The sequence below is a fragment of the Prionailurus viverrinus genome, chromosome C1, assembly GCF_022837055.1.
Source record: "Prionailurus viverrinus isolate Anna chromosome C1, UM_Priviv_1.0, whole genome shotgun sequence".
Taxonomy (NCBI): Eukaryota; Metazoa; Chordata; class Mammalia; order Carnivora; family Felidae; genus Prionailurus; species Prionailurus viverrinus.
This window is the reverse complement of record NC_062568.1, coordinates 186,565,080-186,588,755: the sequence shown is the minus strand read 5'-3', so window position 1 is coordinate 186,588,755 and position 23,676 is coordinate 186,565,080. Positions and strand designations below refer to the sequence as shown.

The window sequence follows — 23,676 nt, the reverse complement described above, 5'->3', positions numbered from 1 at the left end:
CATGGGTGTGAAGGTCTTTCAGTGCTCAGTGAGGGTTTTATCATCATTATTATAATGCCCCCAAGCCACTGCCTTAGAATTCCCTAAGGCACACAACAGGAAGATCGGCTTGGATCTGAATCAGTAGCATTTTTGGACTAGGGCACAGGGATGAGGACACAAAAGGAACAAACGGTGGGGTGGGGCAAAAGGTTGGTTTGAGAGTCACATTTGGATGAGAAGAGGGCTCTGGCCATGATTGTTCGCTCCAGTACTGATGGCAGTTTTCCTTCCTCTCAGCATGATGACCGTGAAGGCGAAGGCAGTGACAAGTGGGTGAGCCGGGGTCGGGGCCGAGGAGCCTTCCCCCGGGGCCGAGGCCGGTTCATGTTCCGGAAATCCAGCACCAGCCCCAAATGGGCCCATGACAAGTTCAGTGGGGAGGAAGGGGAGATTGAAGACGACGAGAGTGGGACAGAGAACCGAGAAGAGAAGGACAATTTACAGCCCACAACTGAGTAGGGGCCACTCTGATGGGAGCCCCTGCCCAGGGGAGAGAGGGCGCTGGGAAGATGGCTGGTGAGGAGCGAAACAGAGAAGCCTCAAGATTGCGAAAATCCCACCCCCCTCACCCCCCAGCCACGCAGAATCCTATATCACCGCCGAAAGCATCCCTGGCGCCAAGTCCCACTGGACAGGCGGCCGGCTGAGGGGCCTGGGGGTTGGGCCCAGCTCTGGAGCAGAACACAACACATTGGGCTTTAGCTGTGTTTCTCATTTGTTGTTGGTGTGCGGGGTGGGGGCTGGGGTAGGGAGGGGAGAGCGATACCTGGATTTTGGTTTGTTCCCTATTAGAAACCAACAGTTTTGTTCTTAATTTCATTTGGAGCTAAGAGGACTAATTTGATTTTCAATCTCTTCTCCCTTATCCTGATTTTAAAAGCCCTTCTTCTTCCTTTTTTTTTTTTTTTTTTTTAGGCATATGTAGTAACCATAGCAGAAAGATTTAATTTGGGCAACTTTGATTCTTCAAAGAGAAAACAAAGCATGTGAATAAACTTTGAAGTGTTCACCTCAGTTTGGGACCAAACTGCTTGGATCTTTGTAAAAATTGGTTTTGTATGTCGAGGAGGAGTTCAAGGCCTTTCTGACCACCTTGTGTTCCCCTTTTCTGCACAGCCATGTATCCGATGGTGTGCTGCTAACCATACCCCACACCCCCCCCCACACCCCAATATTTTCTGATTTCTTCTGGGCTGGGCATCCCATTCTCCACCAGCAGCTCCAGTATCCCAAACTTTGTAGTCCTGCTGATCCTCTCAGCAACAGGGGTGGAAACTGGACGGCAGTTTCTGGTCTGTTTTCTAAGAAACTTCTGAATTCTATTATCTTTACAAATATAAGATGAGAAAATAATTTTTTCAATATTTTTTATTAATCTTTTTATAAAATGAAAAGAAACTCCTATGATCGATTAAGGAAGGTGGTTATGGCTGGGTGGTTTGTGGGGGTTTGTTTTTTCTTTTCCTTTTTTTTTTTTTTTTTTTAAACCTTAAGCTTTAAGTTGAAACATTCTTGGATGTTTGGGGGGAAAACATCCTCTTAAAATGGGTCCTTGTGCTTGCCTTCTGGGGAGGCGGTCCTGAGCAGGTGAATCATATGGCATTTATGCATATGTTATATGCGGACTGCACCCACCTCTTCCCCCCACCCCCAACCTTTGCCTCTTGGGTTGTTGTGCTTCTTTCCCCTTACTTTGCTACATTTCTATAGTTAAGTTGGTTTTACTTGAATGATTCATGTTTAGGGGGGAAAAATGAAAACACCCTTCAAATTTGTTTCAACTCCTCCTGCAAATAAATAAATAAATGAAGAAGGCAGATGTAAATGGACTCTGGTCATTGTCACCCTTAGTGTGTGGGGGGGGGAGGGGGGGGGAGGGTACCTGCCACAGCAGCTTCAGGGCAGCTGAAAGACAAATGTCTGTGAGGGCTGGGCCCAGACTGTTGCTCAGTCTCTTCATCAGCTCCGTGCCCAGTTGTTCTGGGAGGAGACTGCCACCCTTTGCTGGCTAGTAACTCGCCACCCCAGTGGTTTTGCATCATCCTGTAACTTGGACACCCCAAGAGAACTAGGTTTTTTTCCCTGTGTTAGGGCAAGGACTTTGGCTTCCAAAGTGGTGGGGTAAAGATCACGGGTCGTGGACAACAGGTTCAGCCTTCCGTGTTCACCACTGAGCAGAAAGATTACTTGAAAGCCCAGCCTGGATGGGATGGGCACCAGATGGACCCTAAACTTCAGCCCTTACTAGCTCTGAGCTTGGCTCTGAGCAGGAGCCACGGAAGCTCTTCAAGTTCCTTTTTTCTCGCCCTTTTCCCAAGGAGAATCTGGGAGGTGTTTTATGAAACCAAAGAAGCCAGGTGGTGGGAAGCTGGGGTCTCTGCCCTCCTCCTTTGACCTGGGGTGGGGCTGTGGGGGTAAAGTGCCTTCCAGGGACAGCAGAGATTTGGAGTACACTAGGAATAGCTTTGTGTGCGCTAGACAGCCACCTCCTCCACCCAGGGCCTGCCTCAGAGCAGTTGCAGCCTGCTGGGGGCCCCACCCTGGTATGCACTTCTCCCGCCTCTTCCCCGGCTGCTCAAAGCTTGCCAGCGGGGAGAAGATAGGCCAGGGAAGGCTCTTGGCGAACGGTGGGTGGGAGCCTCAGGGCCTACGGCTGCCAGGGGGAGGAGAGGCGGCTAGACTGTAATTTAAGTGACTAGGTTGGGATAAACACGTGGGGGAGCTGTGGCCCCAGCACTGGCCAGGGACCCTGGAGTCCTCCTCATCTCTGGGTTGGGGGACGAACCTGCTGAGCCGGGCCGCCCCCTCTCCCACACCCACTCCCAGAATCCGGGGCCCGACCTATCGGCTAGCGTCTCCGCCTCCTTCGCTTCACAACCTCGAGCTCGTCCCACCCATCCTACCTGGGCCCAGTACTCGGCTGCCTGCGGGACAGTACTGTCCTTCCAGCGCCCGGCTCTGGAGCGCGACCCTGAAGCTATGGGTATGTGCAGAGGGTTTGGGGTGGCGGAAATGGCTCACACCACCGCCCCGCTCTCCCGTTGTCCTCCACGCGGAGCCCGGGATCTCGCCTAAGCCAGTGTGCCCGGACCGGTCCCTTCTGAGACGCGCCCCCGCCCGGTCCTCCGCCCGCAGAGGTGCTGGTCCTGGCCGGATACCGCGCGCAGAAGGAGGACGAACTGAATCTGGCCCCCGGGGACGTGGTCCGGCAGGTGTGCGAGGGGTCCGCACGGGGCTGGCTGCGCGGAGAGCTACGGGGTCGTTGTGGCCTCTTCCCCGAGAGGTCGGTACAGGTGAGGCCGGGCCGCAGGTCGGGTGGAGGAGGGTCTCAGTGCGCGCCCTCAGGAACTGAGAGCCCCCACGTCCCCATGCCCTCATCTCCAGGAGATCCCCGAGGCTCTGCGCGGCGCCGGGGAGGCGCCGAGCCCGCGCTGTGCGCGCCGCCGAGGTGAGCGCCAGGCCGGGTGGGCGGGCACGCGGAGCCTGCGCGGCTCCGGCCACCCCTAGCGGGACGTGACGGGCGCGGCTCTGGGCGGGGCCAATCGGCACTCTGTGGTCTGTGATTGGTTCTTGGGTACAATGCTCCGCCTCAGGGCGGGGCCTGGAGCTTCTGCTAGGGCGCTCCCGGCCCGCCCCTCTCTCAGCTCAGTGGGCTGGGGCTCACAGATCCAGCGGCCTCTCTCTCTGGTCCGATCTGAGGTCGCCCCGCCAAATCTCGGGGCCCCCAAAGATGGTGCAAGGTGAACTTCAACTACAGTCCGGAGCAGGCGGACGAGCTGAAGTTGCAAGCTGGGGAGATTGTGGAAGTGATAAAGGAGGTGAGGGGACGAGGTGATGATGAGAGGCTTTGGAGGGAGGTGCTGGAGGGCTGGAGGTGCTTGAGGTGCTGGAGCGCTTGCGTCCCCAGGGAGATGTGTGAAGTGAGGGTGTGGGCGATGGGGATGGTGAGGGGCGCAGAAACGGGAAAGTGAGGGAGCAAAGGAGGAGGTGGGCATTGGGCAGAATCGGGGCAGAAAAAATGGTGGAAGAATTCTCGAAAGACCCTGGGGCAGAACCAGATGGCCCTGCGTCCTCCTCCTCCCCAGATTGAGGACGGCTGGTGGCTGGGGAAGAAGAACGGGCAGCTGGGAGCCTTCCCATCCAACTTTGTGGAGTTGCTGGACAGTGGGCCCCCAAGTGAGACCTGCACCCTGTGACCCCGAGAACCCTTGTGACCAGACTCTGGAATCTCCAGTGACCCTCCCGGTGGCCCGGGCCTGTGATCCACACATCCTGACCCTGTGACCCCTTTGACCTCTCCCACAATCTAAACTGAATTAGCAAGCCCCCTAACTTCACTGTCCCCACCAGGCCTCGGGAACCCAGACATGCCTTCAGTCAGCCCCAGTCCCCAGCGGCCTCCCAAGGTAAACTGGGTGCGGTGGGCACAGGAGTGGTGAGTTCCTCTTGGGGACGTGGAGGCTCAGCTTCTTCCACCCTCCCCCTCCTCCATTAGCTGAGCAGCCTGACCTATGACAGCCCTCCAGACTACCTGCAGACAGGTGAGCACCCAGCCAAAGGTTTCCTGGAAACCCCCTCCTGAGAGCCACCCTGACTTGGGAGAGGGGAACCCCAACTAGGCTGATGGGGGAGGGAGCGGCTGACTGATCCGGGGAGAGGAGTTGGCTTCAGTGGACTGACCTCCCCTCAGTCTCCCGCCCTGAGATCTATAGGGTGCTGTTCGACTACCAGCCTGAGGCCCCAGATGAGTTGGCGCTGCGGAGAGGAGACGAGGTGAAAGTACTGAGGAAGGTAGGAAAGGCGCAGGGCAGGGAAGGCGGCCCGGAAGGGTGCGTGGAGAAGCGGAGGCACCCTGGAAGGAAGGAGCTTGGGGATCTGGCTCCCTTCCCCATGGCCTCTTGCTCTCCCAGACCACAGAGGATAAGGGCTGGTGGGAAGGAGAGTCTCAAGGCAGAAGAGGAGTCTTTCCAGACAACTTTGTGCTCCCCCCACCCCCAGTGAGTATGGAGCCAGACACTCAGGTAGGGGGGTGGGGCGTGCTGCTCTGGACAAAGTTGGGGGTCGTGGTGTTTAATGGGCATTTAGTTCACCCCTAAATGAGGGTGAATTTAGAAATGTGGGGACCCTTCTTCAGATTCTGATAATTTTCTTCTTCACAGATCAAGAAGCTGATCCCACGGAAAGTGGCATCTCGGGAGTCAGGTGGGTGCCCAGGAAGCCTGGGATTTGTGTGTGGGGGGGTGGATTTTGTTCTCGGTGGGGGTTGGGGGGGGGGCTCACCAGTTTAGTTGCCCATCCATAAACACCCATAGTTCTCCAGTGGTTCACTATTATAGCCCCTTAGGAGCTACCTCTATGTGGGTTAAGGACCTGGTAGGAATGTGTGCAGATCAGTGTGTAGGAATCAGTGTATTACTGTGTTCATAATTTTTTTTGTGTGTCTTGAGAATGTGGCTATCAGTGTGTTTAGATTCATTTCCTTTTTTTTTTAATTTTTTTTTCAACGTTTTTATTTATTTTTGGGACAGAGAGAGACAGAGCATGAACGGGGGAGGGGCAGAGAGAGAGGGAGACACAGAATCGGATACAGGCTCCAGGCTCCGAGCCATCAGCCCAGAGCCTGATGCGGGGCTCGAACTCACGGACCGCGAGATGGTGACCTGGCTGAAGTCGGACGCTTAACCGACTGCGCCACCCAGGCGCCCCAATTCCTTTTTTTTTTTTTTTTTTTTTTTTAAAGAAAGTGCTTAGTTACAGAATTTCATGACGTTTCATATATTCCCTATCCTGATTTTAATTTTTTTTTTTCAACGTTTTTTATTTCTGGGACAGAGAGAGACAGAGCATGAACGGGGGAGGGGCAGAGAGAGAGGGAGACACAGAATCGGAAACAGGCTCCAGGCTCTGAGCCATCAGCCCAGAGCCTGACGCGGGGCTCGAACTCACGGACCGCGAGATTGTGACCTGGCTGAAGTCGGACGCTTAACCGACTGCGCCACCCAGGCGCCCCTCATTTCCTTTTTTAAGGAAAGGTATGGATCAGTGCGTCTGCGTCTATGAGACCGTGTGTGTGTGTTCACACGTCATATAAACGTGTCAGTGAATAGTTCTGTTGGGGTATTTTATTTATCTTTTAATGTAATATTTCACGCAAAATGTACATATGTGCTTTAAACCTCAACAATGGACTCCCGTGTACATTCGCGATCTGTCACCAAACCCAAGAACTAGAATATTGCTGATAGTTTGTGTGTTCCTTTTCTTTCCCATTCTGCTACCTACCCCAAAAAGGTAACCACTATCCCGAATTTTGTGTTTATAATTCCCTTGAGTTTTTAAGTTTCCTTACCTATGTATGCGCCTACATAATGTATTGCTTAATTAATTTTTGCTTCTTTTGAGCTTGATAAAAATGATATCTTTATAGTCTTCTGGGAGTTGCTGTTTCCAATCACCATCATATTTCTAAGATTAATCCATGTTGTATGTAGATGCGAATTCACTAATTTTCCTCTGCTGTATAATATTCCTTGCAGGGAATTTACCACAGCTTCTGTATGTATCTGATCGCCTGATGTTAGACATTTTCATTATTTCTAGTTTTTGTTACAACAAATAGTTCTAACATTCCTGAGCCTCTGTCCTGGTGTGCACGTACAATAATTTCTCTAGGATATAATCCTAGGAGTGGCACTTCTAGATTATAGGGTTCGTGAATGTTCAGTTTTTATGACATAAAGTCGCTTTGGTTTTCAAAGTGTTGTACACTTTAATATTCCACCATCGGTGTATGAGCTGTATGAGATCCTGTTAATCCAAATCCTCTTTAACAGAGGTATTATCAGCTTTTACTTGTGTGTGTGTGTGTGTGTGTGTGTGTGTGTGTGTGAATCTAGTAGCTACAAAAGAGCATCTCCTTTTGGACTTAATTTGCATTTATTTCCCTGGTTAGTTATAATTAAAGAAAAAAATTTTTAACGTTTATTTATCTTGGAGAGAGAGAGAGACAGAGCATGAGAGGGGTAGGGGCGGAGAGTGAGGGAGACACAGAATCCGAAGCAGGCTCCAGGCTCCGAGCTGTCAGCACAGAGCCCGACTCGAGGCTCCAACTCACAAGCTGTGAGATCATGACCTGAGCCGAAGTCGCTCAACCGACTGAACCATCCAGATGCTCCTCCCTGGTTAGTTATAATTAGTTGGAGTTCTTTATATAAACTGAATACCAATCTTTTGTGGGTTATATGCCTTACAAATATTTTTTCTCATTGTGGTTTTTTGTCTCTTTTTGTATAATGGTGTTCTTTGATGAGCAGGAATTCTTAATTTTAATGCAAACATATCAATCTTTAATGGTTAGCAGGTTTTTCCTTGTCTAAGAAATCCTTCCTGCTCCAAATTCAGAAAAACAGTCATATAAACAAATATTAAAAAAACATATATATATATATATATGTGTGTGTGTGTGTGTGTGTATGTGTGTGTGTATATATATGTATATATATACACACACACATACACACACACACATATATATATATATATGTTTTTTTTTTTTTTAATTTTTTTTTTTCAACGTTTATTTATTTTTGGGACAGAGAGAGACAGAGCATGAACGGGGGAGGGGCAGAGAGAGAGGGAGACACAGAATCGGAAACAGGCTCCAGGCTCTGAGCCATCAGCCCAGAGCCCGACGCGGGGCTCGAACTCACGGACCGCGAGATCGTGACCTGGCTGAAGTCAGACGCTTAACTGACTGCGCCACCCAGGCGCCCCTATATGTTTTTTAAATATTTGTTTATTTTTGAGAGAAAGAGCGTGAGTAGGGGAGGGGCAGAGAGAGAGGGAGACACAGAATCTGAAGCAGGCTCCAGGCTCTGAACCTTCAGCACAGAGCCTGACACAGGGCTGGAACCCACGGACCGGACTGGGAGATCATGACCTGGGCTGACACAGGACACCCAACCAACTGAGTCCGCCAGGCACCCCTTCTTCTTTTTAAGCTTATTTTATTTAGAGAGAGAGAGAGAGAAAACATGAGTGGGGGGTGGGCAGAGAGCAAGGGAGAGAAACAATCCCCAGCAGGCTCTGCACTGTTAGTGAAGAGCCTGATGTGGGTCTCGACCTTACGAACCGCCAGATCGCGACCTGAGTTGAAGTCCAAGGCTTACTGAGCCACCCAGGCACCCCTCATTTATATTTCTTTAAAACATTGGAAGTGTTGCTTTTTAAAGTGCTTTCATCTCAGGGCGCCTGGGTGGCGCAGTCGGTTAAGCGTCCGACTTCAGCCAGGTCACGATCTCGCGGTCCGTGAGTTCGAGCCCCATGTCAGGCTCTGGGCTGATGGCTCGGAGCCTGGAGCCTGTTTCCGATTCTGTGTCTCCCTCTCTCTCTGCCCCTCCCCCGTTCATGCTCTGTCTCTCTCTGTCCCAAAAATAAATAAACGTTGAAAAGAAAATTAAAAAAAAAAACAATATTTATAAAAAAAATAATAATAATAAAGTGCCTTCATCTCTGTAGCTTTTTTTTTTTTGCGTATTTTTATTTGTAAGAAATTTTCTTTTATTTTTTTAATTTACACCCAACTTAGTTACCATATGGTGCAACAATGATTTCAGGAGTAGATTCCTTAATGCCTCTTACCCACTTAGACCATCCCCCCTCCCACAACCCCTCCAGTAACCCTCTGTTTGTTCTCCATATTTATGAGTCTCTTATGCTTTGTCCCCATCCCTGTTTTTATATTATTTTTGCTTCCCTTCCCTTATGTTCATCTGTTTTGTATCTTAAAGTCCTCATATGAGTGAAGTCATATGACATTTGTCTATTTGTCTTCCTCTGACTCATTTGCTTAACATAATACCCTCCAGTCCCATCCACGTAGTTGCGAATGGCAAGATTTCATTCTTTTTGATTGCCGAGTAATACTCCATTGTGTATATATACCACATCTTCTTTATCCATTCATCCATCGATGGACATCATCCATCGATGGGCATTTGGGCTGTTTCCATACTTTGGCTATTGTTGATAGTGCTGCTATAAACATTGGTGTGCATGTGCCCCTTCGAAACAGCATACCTGTATCCCTTGGATAAATACCTAGTAGTGCAATTGCTGGGTCGTAGGGTAGTTCTATTTTTAATTTTTTTGAGGAAACTCCGTACTGTTTTCCAGAGTGGCTGCGCCAGTTTGCATTCTCTGTGGCATTGATTTTTAATGAGTGACCCAATTAGAACTTTTTCCATATGGACAAGGAGCTATTTCAGCATCGTTTATTACTTTTCGCGTGTGATTTTTACCCAGCTTTTATAAAATTTATTTCTAAATACCACAGATTTTTTCTTGTGCCTTTTATTTTTATTTTTTTTTCTTGTGCCTTTTAAAAAATTAGATATTCTTCTGTTTATTTTGGAATATAGAAATGCATTGATTTTCGTATATTGATTTTATAGCCAGCCACGGTGCTAAACTCTTATTATTTCTAATAGTTTATCTGTGGATTCCTAATAAGTTTTCTTTGAAGACAGTTATGTCATCTGTGACTAATGACAATTTTGCTCTATCTTTTCTACCCCTTATGTCTTCATTTTATTTTCCTATTTTCCTATAGTGGCTAGGGGCTCGATACATTATTGAATAGTAGTCACATTGAGCATCATTACTATGTTCTGATTTCAAGTGGAATGTTTCCAAACTTCTCCTTTAACAACGATTCTATTTCTAGTTTATTTAGAATATTTATCAAGAGTATGTGTCGAGGGGCATCTGGGCATCTCAGTCAGTTCAGCACCCAACTTTGACTCAGGTCACGATCTCGCAGTTTGTGAGTTCGAGCCCCGTGTTGGGCCCTGTGCTGACAGCTCAGAGCCTGGAGCCTGCTTCAGAGTCTGTGTCTCCCTCTCTCTCTGCTCCTCCCCCACTCACACTCTCTCTCAAAAATAAACATAAAAAATCTTTTTAATTAAAAAAAACAAGTATGTGTTGAATTTTCTCAAATTGTTTATATGAATCTTTTGAAATGATTCTCTGGGTTTTCTCCTTTATTTAGTTATTTTTAATGTTTTTTATTTTATTTTTGAGAGAGAGAGAGTGAGACACAGCGTGAGCGGGGGAGGGCCAGAGAGAGGGAGACACAGAATCAGAAGCACGTTCCAGGCTCTGAGCTGTCGGCGTGGAGCCTGACTCAGGGCTCAAACCCAGGAACTGCAAGATCATGACCTGAGCCAAAGTCAGACGCTTAACCAACTGAGCCCACCCAACCAACTGAGCCCACCCAGGGGCCCGGAGAGTATGACCTCATCTTAACTTGATTACATCTGCAAAGGTCCCTTTGCAACTGTTATTCAAATGGCTTGACCTTGGAACTCGAGAGGAAACCTTGCATTTTAGGAGCCTTGCACCATTAGCGGTCTAATCTCCTGGTCCCTGGGTACTGATGGCTGACCAAAAATCTGGCTAAATTCTTAAATCAGTTTTAATGAGTTATATTTGTGATTATCCATTTTATCAGCTTTCTAGTTATTTGCATAAAGTCATTCATAATGTTCTTTTATAATCTGTATCTGCACTTAAAAGTCTTTTTTCATTTCTAGTAATTTTTTCCTTTTTTCTTGTTCGGTCTCATCAGAGACTTGTTAATATATTCAAGTACTTAAAAAGACACCTTTTCTATCGTACCTTTTGTTTTCAAGGTTCATCCATTTTTCCGGCGTGTGCTATGCTTCATTCCTTTTGGTTGCCCGATAATACTCCCTCGTATGGATGTACCACAATTCATCCACGTGTTTGCTGGTGGACACTGAGGTTGTTTCTACTTTTGGGGACATGAACATTTGTGTACAAGTTTTTGTGTTGACGTGTTTCCATTTCTCTTGGGTGTATGCCTAGGCAAATGATTTCTGGGTGCTGTGACCGCTCTGTATTTAGCGTTGGGAGGAACTGTCAGACTGTTCGCCAAAGCGCTAGTCCCGTTTTCTGTTCCTACCAGCAGGTGCACGAGGGTTCTACTTTTTCCACATCCTCCCCAGCCCTTGTTCCTCTCCTTTTCATGATAATCATCCTAGTGTGTGTGACGTGGTTTCTCATTGTGGTTCCTCTGCTGCACCTCTCCGTGCCAGCTTAGATGTGGACTGTCTCTTCATATGTTTATTGACAATTTATATATCTTTCGGAGAAATGTCTATTTGGATCCTTTGCCCATTTTTCAATTGGGTTATTTGACTTGTAGAAGTTTTTTATTTTTTAATGTTTATTTTTTTATTTTGAGAGGCAGGTGGGTAGGGGCAGAGAGAGAGAGCGAATCGCAAGCAGGCTCCATGCTGAGCATGGAGCCCAACCCAGGGCTCGATCTCACAACCGTGAGATCATATTCTGAGCTGAAATCAAGAGTCAGACGCTTAACCAATGGAGCCACCCAGGTGCCCCGACCTGTAGAGTTTATATATATCTTGAGCAAAGTCCCTTATCAGACACGTACTTTGCACATATTTTCTCCCATCCTGTCGGCTGTCTTTGTACTTTCTTAATGGTACCTTTTAATGCGCAAAAGTTTTACATCTTGATGAAGTCTCACTTCCCTACTTTTTTTCTTTGGTTGCTTGTGCTTTTGGTGTCATATCTCCGAAACCAGTGCCAAGTCTCAGGTTAAACCCCAAATCATGTGACCTCCCTTCTCTCATGGCCGTGAAAGCTGCCAACTCCTGCAGCCTGACCTAGGCCACAGAGGGTCGGTGTGGATCATGCTGGCAGAGCAGGGACAGGTGCAGCCGTGGGCAAGGACGCCACCAAGCATAAATGCTTCTCGGATTATCTCATGCCTTTGGTCCATTTCCAGGGCATGGAGATGGTGGTTTTGTCCAGCTTTCTAGTTGCCTTTAGAGGTGAGGATTTGTCTGGCCCTTCATTCAGCCGCGGTCAGACCCCCTGTCATTATCCACTCCTTTACCTCTGCTTTCAGATTTTCTGCTCCTTGTCTCACTGTGCTTCCTGTTTACTGGATCTCTCTGCTGTTTTGGCTGTGTTGAATCTGCTAGTTAACCTGTAGTGCATTTGATTTATTTCAAGAACGCTGTTTTTCATCTCTAGCAGTTTCAGTTTTCTTTCCCTGCCCTCCCACATTTGCCTGTTTATTCCTGATGGTCCCTTCGTTTTGTGCTCATGTTGCGCACAACTATGTTTCCTGACAACTCCTGTGTCTGCTGTGTGTTGTGTCTGCTGAGTCCCATTCTCAGGGGCCTCCTTTCTCGTGTGTTTTATGATTTTTGTGTGTGAGCTCATGACTCGATTCCAACCTGAGTGAGTTGTGTATGCCTCAGTAGGGGAAGATTTCTTCCAGAGAGGACTTGCCCCTACTCCCACCAGTAACTACAGGGCACCCACCAGTAGAGACCACTTCAGCCCTCTGGAAGAAAGGGCTCACTGCTGCGTAGCAACCAAGCTTGGGTTGTGTGGAGAGCCAAGGGAGACACCGTGGGGCATCTGCTCATCACAGGCCCAGGCTCAGTAGCCACAGTAGTGCTGCCCTCTCCCTACTTTTCAGTTCCCTCCTTTTTTTTTTATTAGAAAAAAATTTTTTTCTAACGTTTATTTATTTGTGAGAGACAGAGAGAGAGCAAGTGCGGGGGAGGGGCAGAGAGAGAGAGGGAGACACAGAATCCGAAGCAGGCTCCAGGCTCTGAGCTGTCAGCACAGGGTCCAAGGTGGGGCTCTAACTCACGAACCGTGAGATCATGACCTGAGCCGAAGTCAGATACTCAACCAACTGAGCCACCCAGGCGCCCCTCAGTTCCCTCCTTTTTAATGGACCTCCCCCACCTCTTCGAGTTCCAACAGTGCCTCAAAATTGTATCTTAAGGAGGATATAATTGTTCTCCAGTGGGAGAGCCCTATCGAGCACCTGTCAGCCGAAGTACGAGCAGCCGAAGTCAAAGCTGACATTTACTGAGCTTTGACTATATGCCAAATACTCTTCTAAGCGCCTCATGTGAAGGAAGTCACCCAGACCTCACAACAACCCTACCAGATGTATACTGGGTGCATGAGGATGCCGGGGCACAGAGAGGTTAAGTGACTTACCCAAGTTTTCACACAGCCGGCAAGTAATGGAGGACGTCAAAGCCTGGTGTCTGGCAATAGGATCCACGCTCTAGCCCACTATGCACACCGTCAGGATTTGTGCGTGTGTCTGCGTGTGATACTGTGCGTGTGACTAAATGCCAGCATGTGTGCATGTGCCAGAGTGGCTGGTCGTGTGTCCACAAACATGAACGTCCCCGCGTGTGACCGTGTTCGCGCCGATGTCATCTCAGTGTGGCCTTCTCCAACCACCCCATTTAAAATGGACATTCTTGGGGTGCCTGGGTGGCTCAGTTAGCTAAGAACCTGACCCTTGGTTTCGGCTCAGGCCATGATCTCACGGTTCACGGGTTCAAGCCCCACATCGGACTCTGCACTGACAGTGCAGAGCCTGCTTGGGGTTCTCTCTCTCTCTCTCTCTCTCTCTCCCCCCCCCCTGCCCCTCACATGCTCATGCTCTCACTCTCTCTCTCAAAATAAATAAATAAGCGTAAAAGAGTAAATAAAATTGACATTCCTCTGCTTATTCTTCCTCAGTAATACCTGATAACTCCAACACATTGCATATTCGACTTTTGCTTATGTCTGCTTCCCCAGTAGAATCTGAGCTCATTTGTTTTCGTTTTTGTTTTTGGGGGTTTTTTTGACAGAGAGGGCACAAGTGAGTGAGGGCAGAAAGGGAGAGAGGGAGAGAGAGAGAATCCTACAAGGGGCAGAGAGAGAGAGAGAGAGAGAAGCAGGGCTCACCCAATGCGGGACTCGAACTCACGAAACATGAGATCATGACCCGAACCGGTCAGATGCTTAACCAACTGAGCCGCCCAGATGCCCGGACCTGAGCTCACTCTGATTGCTGTGGGAACATGCTGTGGACAGGGGGGCAGTGCAAGCCAGAGCGCAGGGTGGTGGCTGTCATAGTCTGGGTGAAGATGCCTGGGTCCGGAGCGCTTAGTGGCAGAGGTGGAGACGAGTGATTGAATTCAGGACATTTTGAAGGTACAGCAGCCGAGACGGACCGCTGGTTTGGATGTGCAGCATAAGGGAATGAAAGAGGTCAGCGATGACTCGTCATCTGAGCAAGTGGGCAAGTGCGTGAGGGGGTGTCTGGAAGAGAGGCAGGTTTGGGGGATGACAAGTCAGAGTTCAGTTTTGGGTACATTAAGTGTATGATGCCACTTAGCTCCCCAGCTAGAAACAGAGAGGGCAGTTGGACAGTGTCTGCAGCTCAGGGGCTAGAGATGAAAATGCGGGAGTCGTTGGCCTGTTGTTGCTAATTGAATCCTTCAAACTGGGTGAGGTCTCTTAGGGAGTAAATGAGATAGAGAAGACCGAGAAGTTCTACAGAGGGAGGACTGGATTGGGGAAGGTTATTGCTGTGGTCTAGGAAAAAGATGAAGTGTGACCCAGGGAGACAGCCATGGGCACCGAGCAAGAGACAGGTCTTAGAGAAGTTTGGATAGGGGCGCCTGGCTGGCTCGGTCGGTAGAGCGTGCAACTCTTGATCTTGGGGTTGTGAGTTTGAGCCCCACGTTGGGCACAGAATTACTTTAGAAAAGGAAAGAAAAGAAAAGAAAAGAAAGAAAAGAAATAAGAAAAGAAAAGAATGGATTAAAAACGGGCAGGATATGAAAGCATGTTCCCTCCAAAGCCTTCCCTGACAACTGTCTTCTGCCAGGTGCCCCTTCAGGTTGCTCCCATGGTTCCCCGTGCCCATGCGGCACGAGGGTGGTAGGCTTCCCCAGAGTTCTGAGGAGGCAGAGTCAAATGTTCATCTCCTGTCCCTAGTCCCCTGTGCACAGGACAGGGCCACCAACCGTTAGATGAATGGATAAGGGAGTGAATGGGTGCCACACTCCCTTCTTCCCTCCCAGCTCCTCTTAAGGAACCAAAAAGGATGATGCCCAAAGCAGCCCTGCCTACAGTCAAGAAGCTGGTGACAGCCCCCACTGGGCCCAGCAAACCCAAGTAAGGAGCAGGGTGGGGGTGGGGAGGGTACAAAGGAAAGGCTGCTCCCTGCCCCCCACCTTCTGGTCTGATGGTGATATGTTCCAGGCCATCTTGGATACCCAGTGGAGACAGTCAGAAGCGCCCCTCCCGAGACTCCGGTAGGTCTCGCAGCCCCCCTCCAGCGGGGGTGGGCGAGGAATGGGGGACAGGGACAGGGTGGTTGTGCTGAAGGACAGAGATGGGGAAAGACCCAGAGTCGGGGGAGCTTGTACCCCTGAGGTTCTGCTCTCCTAGGCTCCAGTGGCAGCTTCCTCAGAAGGGGTCCAGGCCACCCTGGTAGAAAGGGATCAAAAACCCAGACTTCCCGGCAGCGCTCTGCCACCAGTCAGGTAAGAGGGCCTGAGACGCAGGAGAGTGAGACTGCTGGGCAGGGTCTGGTTCCCAGGGGTGTGGCGTACAAGAGGGAAGGATCCCAGGCCAAGGGGGACCTGACTCAAACTGTCAAGGTACCCAGCCCTCAACTGAGACCTGACCCGCATCACCACAGGAGGAAGAGCAGAGCAGCCTGGCAAAGGCCCCTCCTGTGAATAAAACCCCTACTCTGGACAAGACTCCCAGCCCAGAGAAGACTCTGTCTCCGGATAAGGCCCCCACTCCAGAGGAAACCCTGACTCCAGATAAGGTCCCCATCTCAGAGGAGGCCCAGATTCTGGAGTTCAAGGGCCCAGCCCCAGAGAACCCCACCCCAGAGGAGAGCCTGACTCTGGACAAGGCTCCCAGCCCACACAGCGTGACTTCTGGGGATGAGGCCCCTGCCCCAGACGTCCCACCTGAGGATGAAGCCCCTGGCCCAAAGATGGCCCTGCCTGGGGATGAGACCCCCACCCTAGAAAAGGTCTTGACCCCTGAGCAGGTGCTCTCTGCAGAGGCCTCCACTAGAGACAACACTCAGCTCCATCACTTCTCTCCGGAGCAAGCCCTGCTGAAGTTCAAGTCTCTCGTGGCCAATGAGGTTCAATCCCAAGAGGTCCATATGCCAGAGGAGACTGACCTCTGCATGAGGACATACCCTGTGAATCAGGACAGCTCCCCGTTCCAGTCTGAGTCCAAGCCAGGGTCCGTGCCTGCCGAGGAGGTACCTGGGCAGCATGAGGCTACCCAGAAGGAGGAGGCACCCCCCAAAGAGCAGGAGTCCCCCAAAGAGATAGCCCCTGTTCAAAAGAATCCTCATCCTATCAAGTCGACTCCAGACCCCCAAGAGACTCCCAGCCTACTTTCTCCGGTCCCACAAAATCTCACGGACAGCAAAAGTGACAGAGGCGATATAATGAGGCTACAGGACGAGGTGGAGTCTTTAAAAAGGTCGCTGGAGCGGATGTGGGTGCAGCTGGAGTAAGTGGGAAGGGGGAGGGCAGGGAGGGAGGCGGGGGCTCTAAGCCTGCCCAGCCCACCCCTTACCCTTGGTCTCTGTCCGCAGGAGGAAGCTGACGGACATCTGGGAGGAGCTGAAGAGCGAGAAGGAGAAGCGCCTGTTGCTGGAGGTGGGTGGGGTGCGGATCCCAGGGGGCTGGGGGCTGGCCCTCCCCTGCCCGCCTCTCCTGACGCCCTCTCCCGACTAGGTGCAGATGAAGCAGGGGACCCAGGAGTCCCGGACCGGGGGCTCAATCCACGTGCAGACGCAGACGCACTGAGGGTGGGCCCGGGAGGGGGACTACGGCGAGACCTGGGGGGAAGTCAGGCCCCGGCCACCCACGTCCTCCCACACGACTTTGAGAAACACAAGAAAGTAAACTGCGGTGTAAGCGCTCCCCTTGCCTGCCTAGTCCGTGCGGGGGCGGGGCCTGCGTGGCGGGGGCGGGACCGACCCCGCGCTCCCGGCCCTCCGCATTCCTGGCGGTCTCTCCCGGGCACATCTGGCCAACATGTGGCTCCCATTACCGTTCCCAAGGCCTGCGCGCGGCTATTTTTATCCACCGGATGGCGGGGGTGGGTGGGGGGCGTCTCCTTCGGACGTCTGCCGGGTGCTGGAGAGAGAGACGGCCGGCCGGAGGGGCCCAGGCGGGGTGGGACTCTGCCTGTGGGCCCGGATTCCGGAATCCAGCTGTGCGCCAGAGGAGGGGCTGGGCGGGCCTGCTTTCGAGCCCTGACCCCTCCCAGTTGGCCCCACAGTCCGCTCAGAAGGACTCACTGGAACGCACCTCTGCTCAGACACGAAGTCCATAGCCCAGCTCAGGCACACACGGTTAACATTGGGGCGAATAGTGCCTTGGTGTCGGGGTCCCGGGGCCTGATGTGTGCGTGCGTGTTTGTGTGTGAGTGATTGCCATGATGCATGATCACAGAGCATTTGTAGGGATGGGGGCAAAGCGTGCCCACGCCTTCGGCGGGAAGGAATGCATCTGTGAGGAAGGAATGCCAGTGATAACTTGTTCTTTGTGCGTGAGGCTGTGAGGTGGTGGAGTGTGTGTTTTTGCAGTCTGTGAACTGAATGCAAGCATGTGTGCTGAGGTGTTGGGTGGGTAGATGGAGGTGGTCAGCCGGGTGAAAGAGTCGAGGAGGGTCTCAACCCTGGGGCCCCCTGCACGGCAGGAGCCTGGGGGATCTTGGGGGCAGGAGTAACGGAGGGAGACTGACTCACTGAGAATGCAGTTTTCATTGGTCACTTCATCTCTTAACCGGTCCCCAGAGAGAGGCTGGGGATCCTGTGTCCTGTCGTCCCCCACGGGCTTTCTGGCAGGACTGGGGGTCCCGGAAGGTGGGGATCCATGCGCAACAGCACTGAGGAAGCTGTGGGGGGTGGGGCCTCCATAGCACCGCAGGCAGGGGCAGTTCCAACGTCCTGGGGCAGCTCTGAGTTCACGCCCCTGACCAGTACTCAGAGTGCCTCGCAGCGGGAGCGGGACGGGTCAGTAATAGTGCATACGACCCAGGGTGCCTGTGGCCGTGGAGCTGGGCCCCAGCGTGCCAGTACCCAGCAGGTCCGGCTGTCCGGTGCGCCAAATCTCCCTCAGGATCCGCTCGCGCTCCTCCAGGCGCTGCGCCCGCTCCAGCTCCTCCGCCGACGTGAAGACGTTGACGCTCAGGGGCCCGTCAGGTTCGGCGGACAGCTCTGGGCCTGGGAGCGTGTCGTCGGGGCCCAGCCTCGTCACCGTGTCCTCTTCGTCCTCATCGTCGTCCTCCGGCTCCAGGGTGCTGCTGCGGGGGTCCCGGCGCGGAGCAGGGGCCCGGGGCCGCGGGCGGGGCGCACAGGAGATGCTGATGACTAGTAGGCACAGCGTTAGCAGCAGGCCAAAGCAGACTCCCAGCACGAAGTAGAGGCCAAAGCTCTCGGGGTTAGCTGGGGGTCAGAGGGCAGAAGTCATGCAGGAGCCCTGACTCTCCATTCCATTTAGGGGAGCTCCCCCCGCTTCTAAGTTTGGGGGCCAAGGACAGTACTCCTTATTTGAGAGAGTAGGTAGCCGCCCTCGGGCGGGGGTGGGGGGCAGGGAGGTGGGGAGGGAAGGGGTGGAGTGGGGCCTCAGAGGGGCAGGGAGGGGCCTATGCCCCCCGGGGCCCATCCTCACCGCGGATGTGTGCGTAGGCCGCCAGGCTGTTGCTGAGCAACTCCATGTCCCTTCGGGGGGCGTCCATGCTGCGCTCCGGGGGTGGAAGGGCAGCCCCCCGGCCAGCCTGCGAGGTTAGCAAGGTCAGATCCCAATCCCCAGCCTAGAGCTGCCCCTACCCCGCTTCCTCCGGGCAGCTCCTCCCTGGAAGAGCAGCCCTAGGGCCCACCTTGGCGACAGCAGCTCCCTAACTTCGTTACAGACCTCGGCCCGGCCTGGGGGACCCTTTCCCAGGGCGCAGACGCCCCTCTAACTGGAGGGGTCAGGGGAGTGGGCCGCAGAAGACTCCGCCCCCTCGTCGGGTCTCCAAATGAGGCCCGGCTTCGCCGTCCCGGCAGTGGGATGGAGGAGAGAGACGCGAGCGCCTTCCCCACTCCCAGGGCGGGCTCCCGGCAGGGGAAGCCGCCTCCCTCTCCCGTCCAGCCCGCCCCGCGGGGACCCACCGGCCCGGAGGCCCCGGCTCACTCACCGTCAGCGCCCCGCTTCCCCGCTGCCGGCCCCGGCGCGTTCGGCCGCCGCATACACCCTGGACCCGGCCGCTGCCGCCCCGTCCGGTCCCGGCCGCCCCGCCTGCCCCTCTCGGCTCCCAGGCCGCGGCAGCGCGGGCCGGACACGGGCCGATGGACCAGCCGGCGGAAAGTTTCCTCCGAGGAAAGAGGCGGGGCGGGGCGGGGCGGGGGGAGGCGGGGAGGAAAAGGGCCGGGAGAGGAAGGGGAGAGGAGCGAGCGACTGGGAGGAGGGGGAGCGAGGCCCGCGGGGCCGCCGGCTCCCCCACAGGAAACCGCTGGGGAGGCCGGTGGCAGCGTCCCGCCCCCAAGCTACCAATAACAACAATAATAGTAGGATGAAGTTCTGCCTGGGTGCCAGGCAGTGCGTGAGTGCCCTTTACGATATTCTAACAATCCTAGAACGTGAGTACCATTGTCGCCACTTGGCAGATGAGTAAACTGAGTCACGGAGTGGTTGAATAATTTTACCAAATGGTCAGGATTTGAATCCACTGCTCTCTGCCTCTAGAGCCCCGGGCTCTTAACCCCTCCTCTACACCTTGCTCTTCCTCCCAGGAGGCCCCCTCACCCAGGGAAGATTGCTCCTTTTCTCCAGTCCTCCCCCAGATTTTCAACTTACAACGGAGGGGGCTCTAATGCCCTCCTCCCAGGGCCCAGGCTGGGTGAGTGTGTCCAGCTGGCAGAGATCTTGTCACACAGGGTTAATGAATGTTGGAGTCCGGCTGGGAGCCAGGCGCAGGCCGGCCTTGCAGAGCCCAGCCTGGAACTTCTGGCCCCCTGTGCCCTTCACAAGAGCAGGAGGCAGCGAAGTGACGCGTTTCGCTCCCGGATAAACCTGCGGATGCGGGATGCGGCCGCATCCATGCCCGCCTGGGCGCAGGGCTCGAGGGTACCATGTGTTGTGTGATCCGCGTGTGCGGCCTGAGGCTTCTTCCTGCTCAGACTCTCAGCCCCCCCTGCTGGGCCCCCCTTCCTGTGTTGGGGCTTGGGGTGAGGGGGAGGCCTTCTTGGCGGGAGCCTCAGAGAGGAGGAGGGAAGGAAGGGGGAGAGGAAATTGCAGACATAGCTGAAGGCTCTGCCTGAGGCCTGTGGGCCAGTGACCCCCCTCTCTGTCCAGGCTGGAGACCCCCCACTCCCAGTCCTGAGCCTGGGTTCAAGCAGAGGGCAGATCTAGATGGAGAAAGGGAAGACTGGCCCCCATGGGGGTGGGAAAGGACTCCTGGGTGTTTTGCGTATGTGCGCGGAGGCATTTCTGCCCATATCTGTATGTGTGCACGTCCATTTTCGTGTTGTCTCTGAGCATTTGTGTGGGTGTGGGTACGGCTGTGGATAAATCCATACAGCCACTCATCAGCAGATGCTAACTGAGGGCATCTGCCCAGGACCTCCTAGTAATGGGGGTTCGGCCATAAACAGAACACAAATGTCTGCCCTCATGGAAAGGACATTACAGACATTACATGATAAAGGTAGCCTGGGTGTTAAGGCTCAGAGGGTGGTGGAGAACACCTGGAGGGCACTGGAGGCGAGGCCTGAATCCTGCCACTTCGGGATCTTGGTGGGGGGTGGGGGGAGAGTGTCTGGGCAGGAGTGGGGGCCAGCTCTGAGGCAGGAGTGTCTTGGGGTGCAGTGGAGGGTGCTCGGACTTTACCGTCAGTGTTGTGGGGAACCCTGAGAGTCTCAGGGGAGCGTCACGGGTCCTGACGTACTTTGGAGAGACCCCCGTGGGCGCTCAGTGTAGCATGGGCCGCGACAGGGAGAGCAGTGAGCGACTGCGGCCATCTGATCAAACAGCGCCCCGGGGCTTGGCTCGGAAGTCCCCCTGGAGGAGGTGAGGGCATCACCTTCAAGCGGTCTTTGGTCTTCGGAAGGCTTTCAACAATTCCCGCCTTGGACGTGGACGTGAGGGAAAATGTGGGGGGACGGCTTGATGTTGGGCCTGAACACCTGAGGGCGCTTCTGTGCGGAGCAGGTTTGGGGGCAGAGCTTCAGGCTAGATTGTTAGATACGCGATGTCCCCCACATACCCAGGGGAGGTGGCAGACGGGGGAAGCCGCCAGGGGTCTGGGCGGACGCGCAGTTGAGGGCCCTCAACACCTAAGATGGATTGGACACTCCGGGAGCGGGTGGGATCACCTCTGGGGCCGGGAGGGAAGAGTAAGCCGCCGAAGCCTGAGCTCGGATGCCGCAACCTCGAGGGCTCTCGCGGAGGAGTCGGCGAGAGACGGGTGAGGTGGGAGGAGGAGTCGGCCGGGACGAGGACAAGGGCGGCCGTGCCACACTGAGCGGAGAGGCGAGGGTGAGGCCAGAATCTAGCCACTGGCTGTGGTACCGGTGGGTTTCCACGGGTGCAGCGAGCTGCGGAATGCCTCCCACCCGAGCGAACAGTGGCGCGTGCTGCGGCGGTGCTTCCGCGACCCCCCTTGAGGATGCTGTGCCTCCGATTGTGCCTCCCTTTGCACCTGTGTCTTCGTGGGGCTCCACGTGCGTGCCCCCCCCCCCCCCCCCCGCCGGACCTATGAGGGCGGCATCAGATCGGGATACGCTGTATTAAGCCGTGAGCGTGCTATGTGGACCTCTGGGGATTGCTCCCTGCAGACACAGGTGTCTGTAGCTGGACTGGTGTGTGACTTGTGTGTTTGGAGTGGGTCAGGCGTGACTCGGCCCTGGGGAAGCAGGCGGCCAGGCTGGAGCAGAGTGAGGGTTGAGCCGGTTCCTGGGCCCAGAGCGCCGCCTTCCCTAGGCGGGGGTTGCGTGTGGCCAGGCTCGGCTGGGTGGGAGAAGCAGCAGCCTGGCCCTGGAAAGGTTCAAAAGCGGCTGAGGGCTGCTCGGGGCGGCCCCAGGGGATGTGCCCAAAGGCCATCCATCCCCACAGCCCTCATGCCCTCCTGGCCACCTGCCTATCTGCTTTTCGGCCTGCCTCGTGCTGCCCGCCAGCCTGGCCGCGGGTCTGCCCAGCCGCCTGCTTTCCTGTTGTGCTGCCGGGGTCTCTGCGCATGTATCACGGCCTGGAGTGCCTCCCATCCGTCCACCTGACTTTCCGCCCTGTCTGCCGGCCCCTGACCTGAGGCCTGCCCCCTGCCCGCTTGCGGGCTGCCTCTCTGCTTTCCTGTCAGCCTGTGACACTTGAAATTTGTCACCTTGGGAGGCACAGTGATCCTAAGATGAAACACAGGAAAGACAGGTCTTTTTTTTTTTCATGTTTATTTTGAGAGAGAAAGAGAGGGCACGTGTGTGCACACAGAAGGGGCAGAGAGAGGGGGAGAGAGAGAATCCCTTGCAGGCTCCTCACTGTTAGCACAGAGCCTGACACGGGGCTCGAGTTCCCGGATCTGTGAGATCATAACCTGAGCCGACTGAAATCGAGAGTCGGATGCTTAACTGACCGAGCCACCCAGGCGCCCCAAGACAGGTCTTGATGGGAGGTCAGGGGACTGAGAGAAACAGACCTCTGGGAGGGATCTCAGGGGGGCTGGCGTTTTCAAAGCCCCACGCGAGACACGACCCTGCCCCCTTCCCCAGTGGCCGAGCTGGGGATTGGCCTCAGCAGCTCTATTCCTGACACTGGGGCCTCCCCACTGAGGGGTTCAGGAGCTGATTAGGTCTCAGACGGAGGAGAGAAGGTGACCAACCGATGGCTTCCTCAAACCCGCCCAGCCCTCGGAACACCCTTTAGCCCTGGGACAGCTGCCGGGCAGAGGGCACAGTGGAGTTTGCACAATGAACAGTAACAGTTATGGGTACGAGTGCCCTCCCGGTAGCTGGTACTTGGCGAAGTGCTATGTGCACGTTCACCTTCAGATCCCCCGGTAACCGTGTGTAGTTTGTAGCATGATTCCCATTGTACAGAGGAGGAAAGTGAGGCTCAGGTCAAGCACGTGTGTGTGGTCATGTGGCTGTCAGGGGTGGGGTCTGGACGTGAACTTCGGAGCCCAAGCTCCCAACCAGCCTTCCACGGGGCGGTTTTAGGTCACGGTTCTCCACCCAGTCAGGCCCAAAGCCGCCTTTTCACCATATTTTATGTTGCTGCTTTTATGCCCCTGAAACGAAACTTATGGCTAATATACCCACCTCCACATCTAATTAAAAATACAACGTAATATAAACGAAAGGTAATGATCTGTGTTTGTGACAGGGTCAATTGCCGGGCAGGTGACAGCTCTGAGGCACTGGGACATTGCGGTGGTGTCACGGAAACGGTGAAGGGCTCTTGGTAAAGTTCTGAACAAGACCGAGTACCGATTTCCTCCACTTTTACACAGGGGTTGCGTTCCCAGAAGATTCAGTGTATGTTATGTGTCTGCCAGTCCTTTGTGTTTATGTATAAGAGGGAGTTAGATTCTTGGCTCTGGTCATTGTAAACAACTTTTCACTCATGTGCAGGATGTGGAATCTGCCTGCCTTGTGGGGCTGTCTCCGCATCCCCCCACCAATGCCAGCAGCACCCCTGTCATTCTGATAAGCTCCCCCCAACTCCCTCGCCCCCACACAGATGCACAGCA

The 23,676-nt window shown here is 53.7% G+C and overlaps 3 protein-coding genes across 10 annotated transcripts in view; 2 read left to right on the top strand and 1 right to left on the bottom strand.

The window, feature by feature from the left end:
* The window catches only part of THRAP3 (thyroid hormone receptor associated protein 3), a 76,420-nt gene extending 74,553 nt beyond the window's left edge, over positions 1-1,867 (top strand). For all 3 annotated transcript variants that reach the window (XM_047870713.1, XM_047870711.1, XM_047870712.1), the window contains one exon: positions 280-1,867. In XM_047870713.1, the coding sequence (XP_047726669.1) occupies positions 280-501 (222 nt within the window). In that variant the 3' untranslated portion in view covers positions 502-1,867. The remainder of the gene's footprint in view (positions 1-279) is intronic.
* An 885-nt stretch (positions 1,868-2,752) lies between these two features.
* SH3D21 (SH3 domain containing 21) lies at positions 2,753-16,870 on the top strand. Of its 5 annotated transcripts, none has more exons than XM_047870717.1 (16): positions 2,753-3,025; positions 3,178-3,335; positions 3,427-3,490; positions 3,742-3,860; positions 4,128-4,218; positions 4,393-4,448; positions 4,538-4,583; positions 4,733-4,833; positions 4,953-5,039; positions 5,202-5,244; positions 14,988-15,081; positions 15,169-15,221; positions 15,358-15,452; positions 15,611-16,455; positions 16,541-16,604; positions 16,683-16,870. In XM_047870717.1, exons 1-16 carry the CDS (start codon positions 3,022-3,024, stop codon positions 16,752-16,754), a joined length of 1,992 nt encoding a protein of 663 aa, XP_047726673.1. In that variant the 5' UTR covers positions 2,753-3,021; the 3' UTR covers positions 16,755-16,870. The 5 variants fall into 5 exon arrangements, with proteins under 5 accessions (XP_047726673.1, XP_047726672.1, XP_047726671.1 ...); XM_047870716.1 differs by having other exon boundaries at positions 2,766-3,025; positions 16,689-16,870; XM_047870715.1 differs by lacking the exon at positions 4,128-4,218 and having other exon boundaries at positions 2,766-3,025; positions 3,178-3,490.
* Positions 16,871-17,697: 827 nt separating this feature from the next.
* On the bottom strand, positions 17,698-20,057 carry EVA1B (eva-1 homolog B). Of its 2 annotated transcripts, XM_047870723.1 has the most exons (3): positions 19,135-20,051; positions 18,627-18,732; positions 17,698-18,400 (listed from the first exon to the last, which is right to left on the bottom strand). In XM_047870723.1, the coding sequence occupies exons 2-3, from the start codon at positions 18,691-18,693 to the stop codon at positions 17,970-17,972; spliced, it is 498 nt and encodes a 165-aa protein (XP_047726679.1). In that variant the 5' UTR covers positions 18,694-18,732; positions 19,135-20,051; the 3' UTR covers positions 17,698-17,969. The 2 variants fall into 2 exon arrangements, with proteins under 2 accessions (XP_047726679.1, XP_047726681.1); XM_047870725.1 differs by lacking the exon at positions 18,627-18,732 and having other exon boundaries at positions 19,135-20,057.
* Between the last annotated feature and the right edge of the window lie 3,619 nt (positions 20,058-23,676).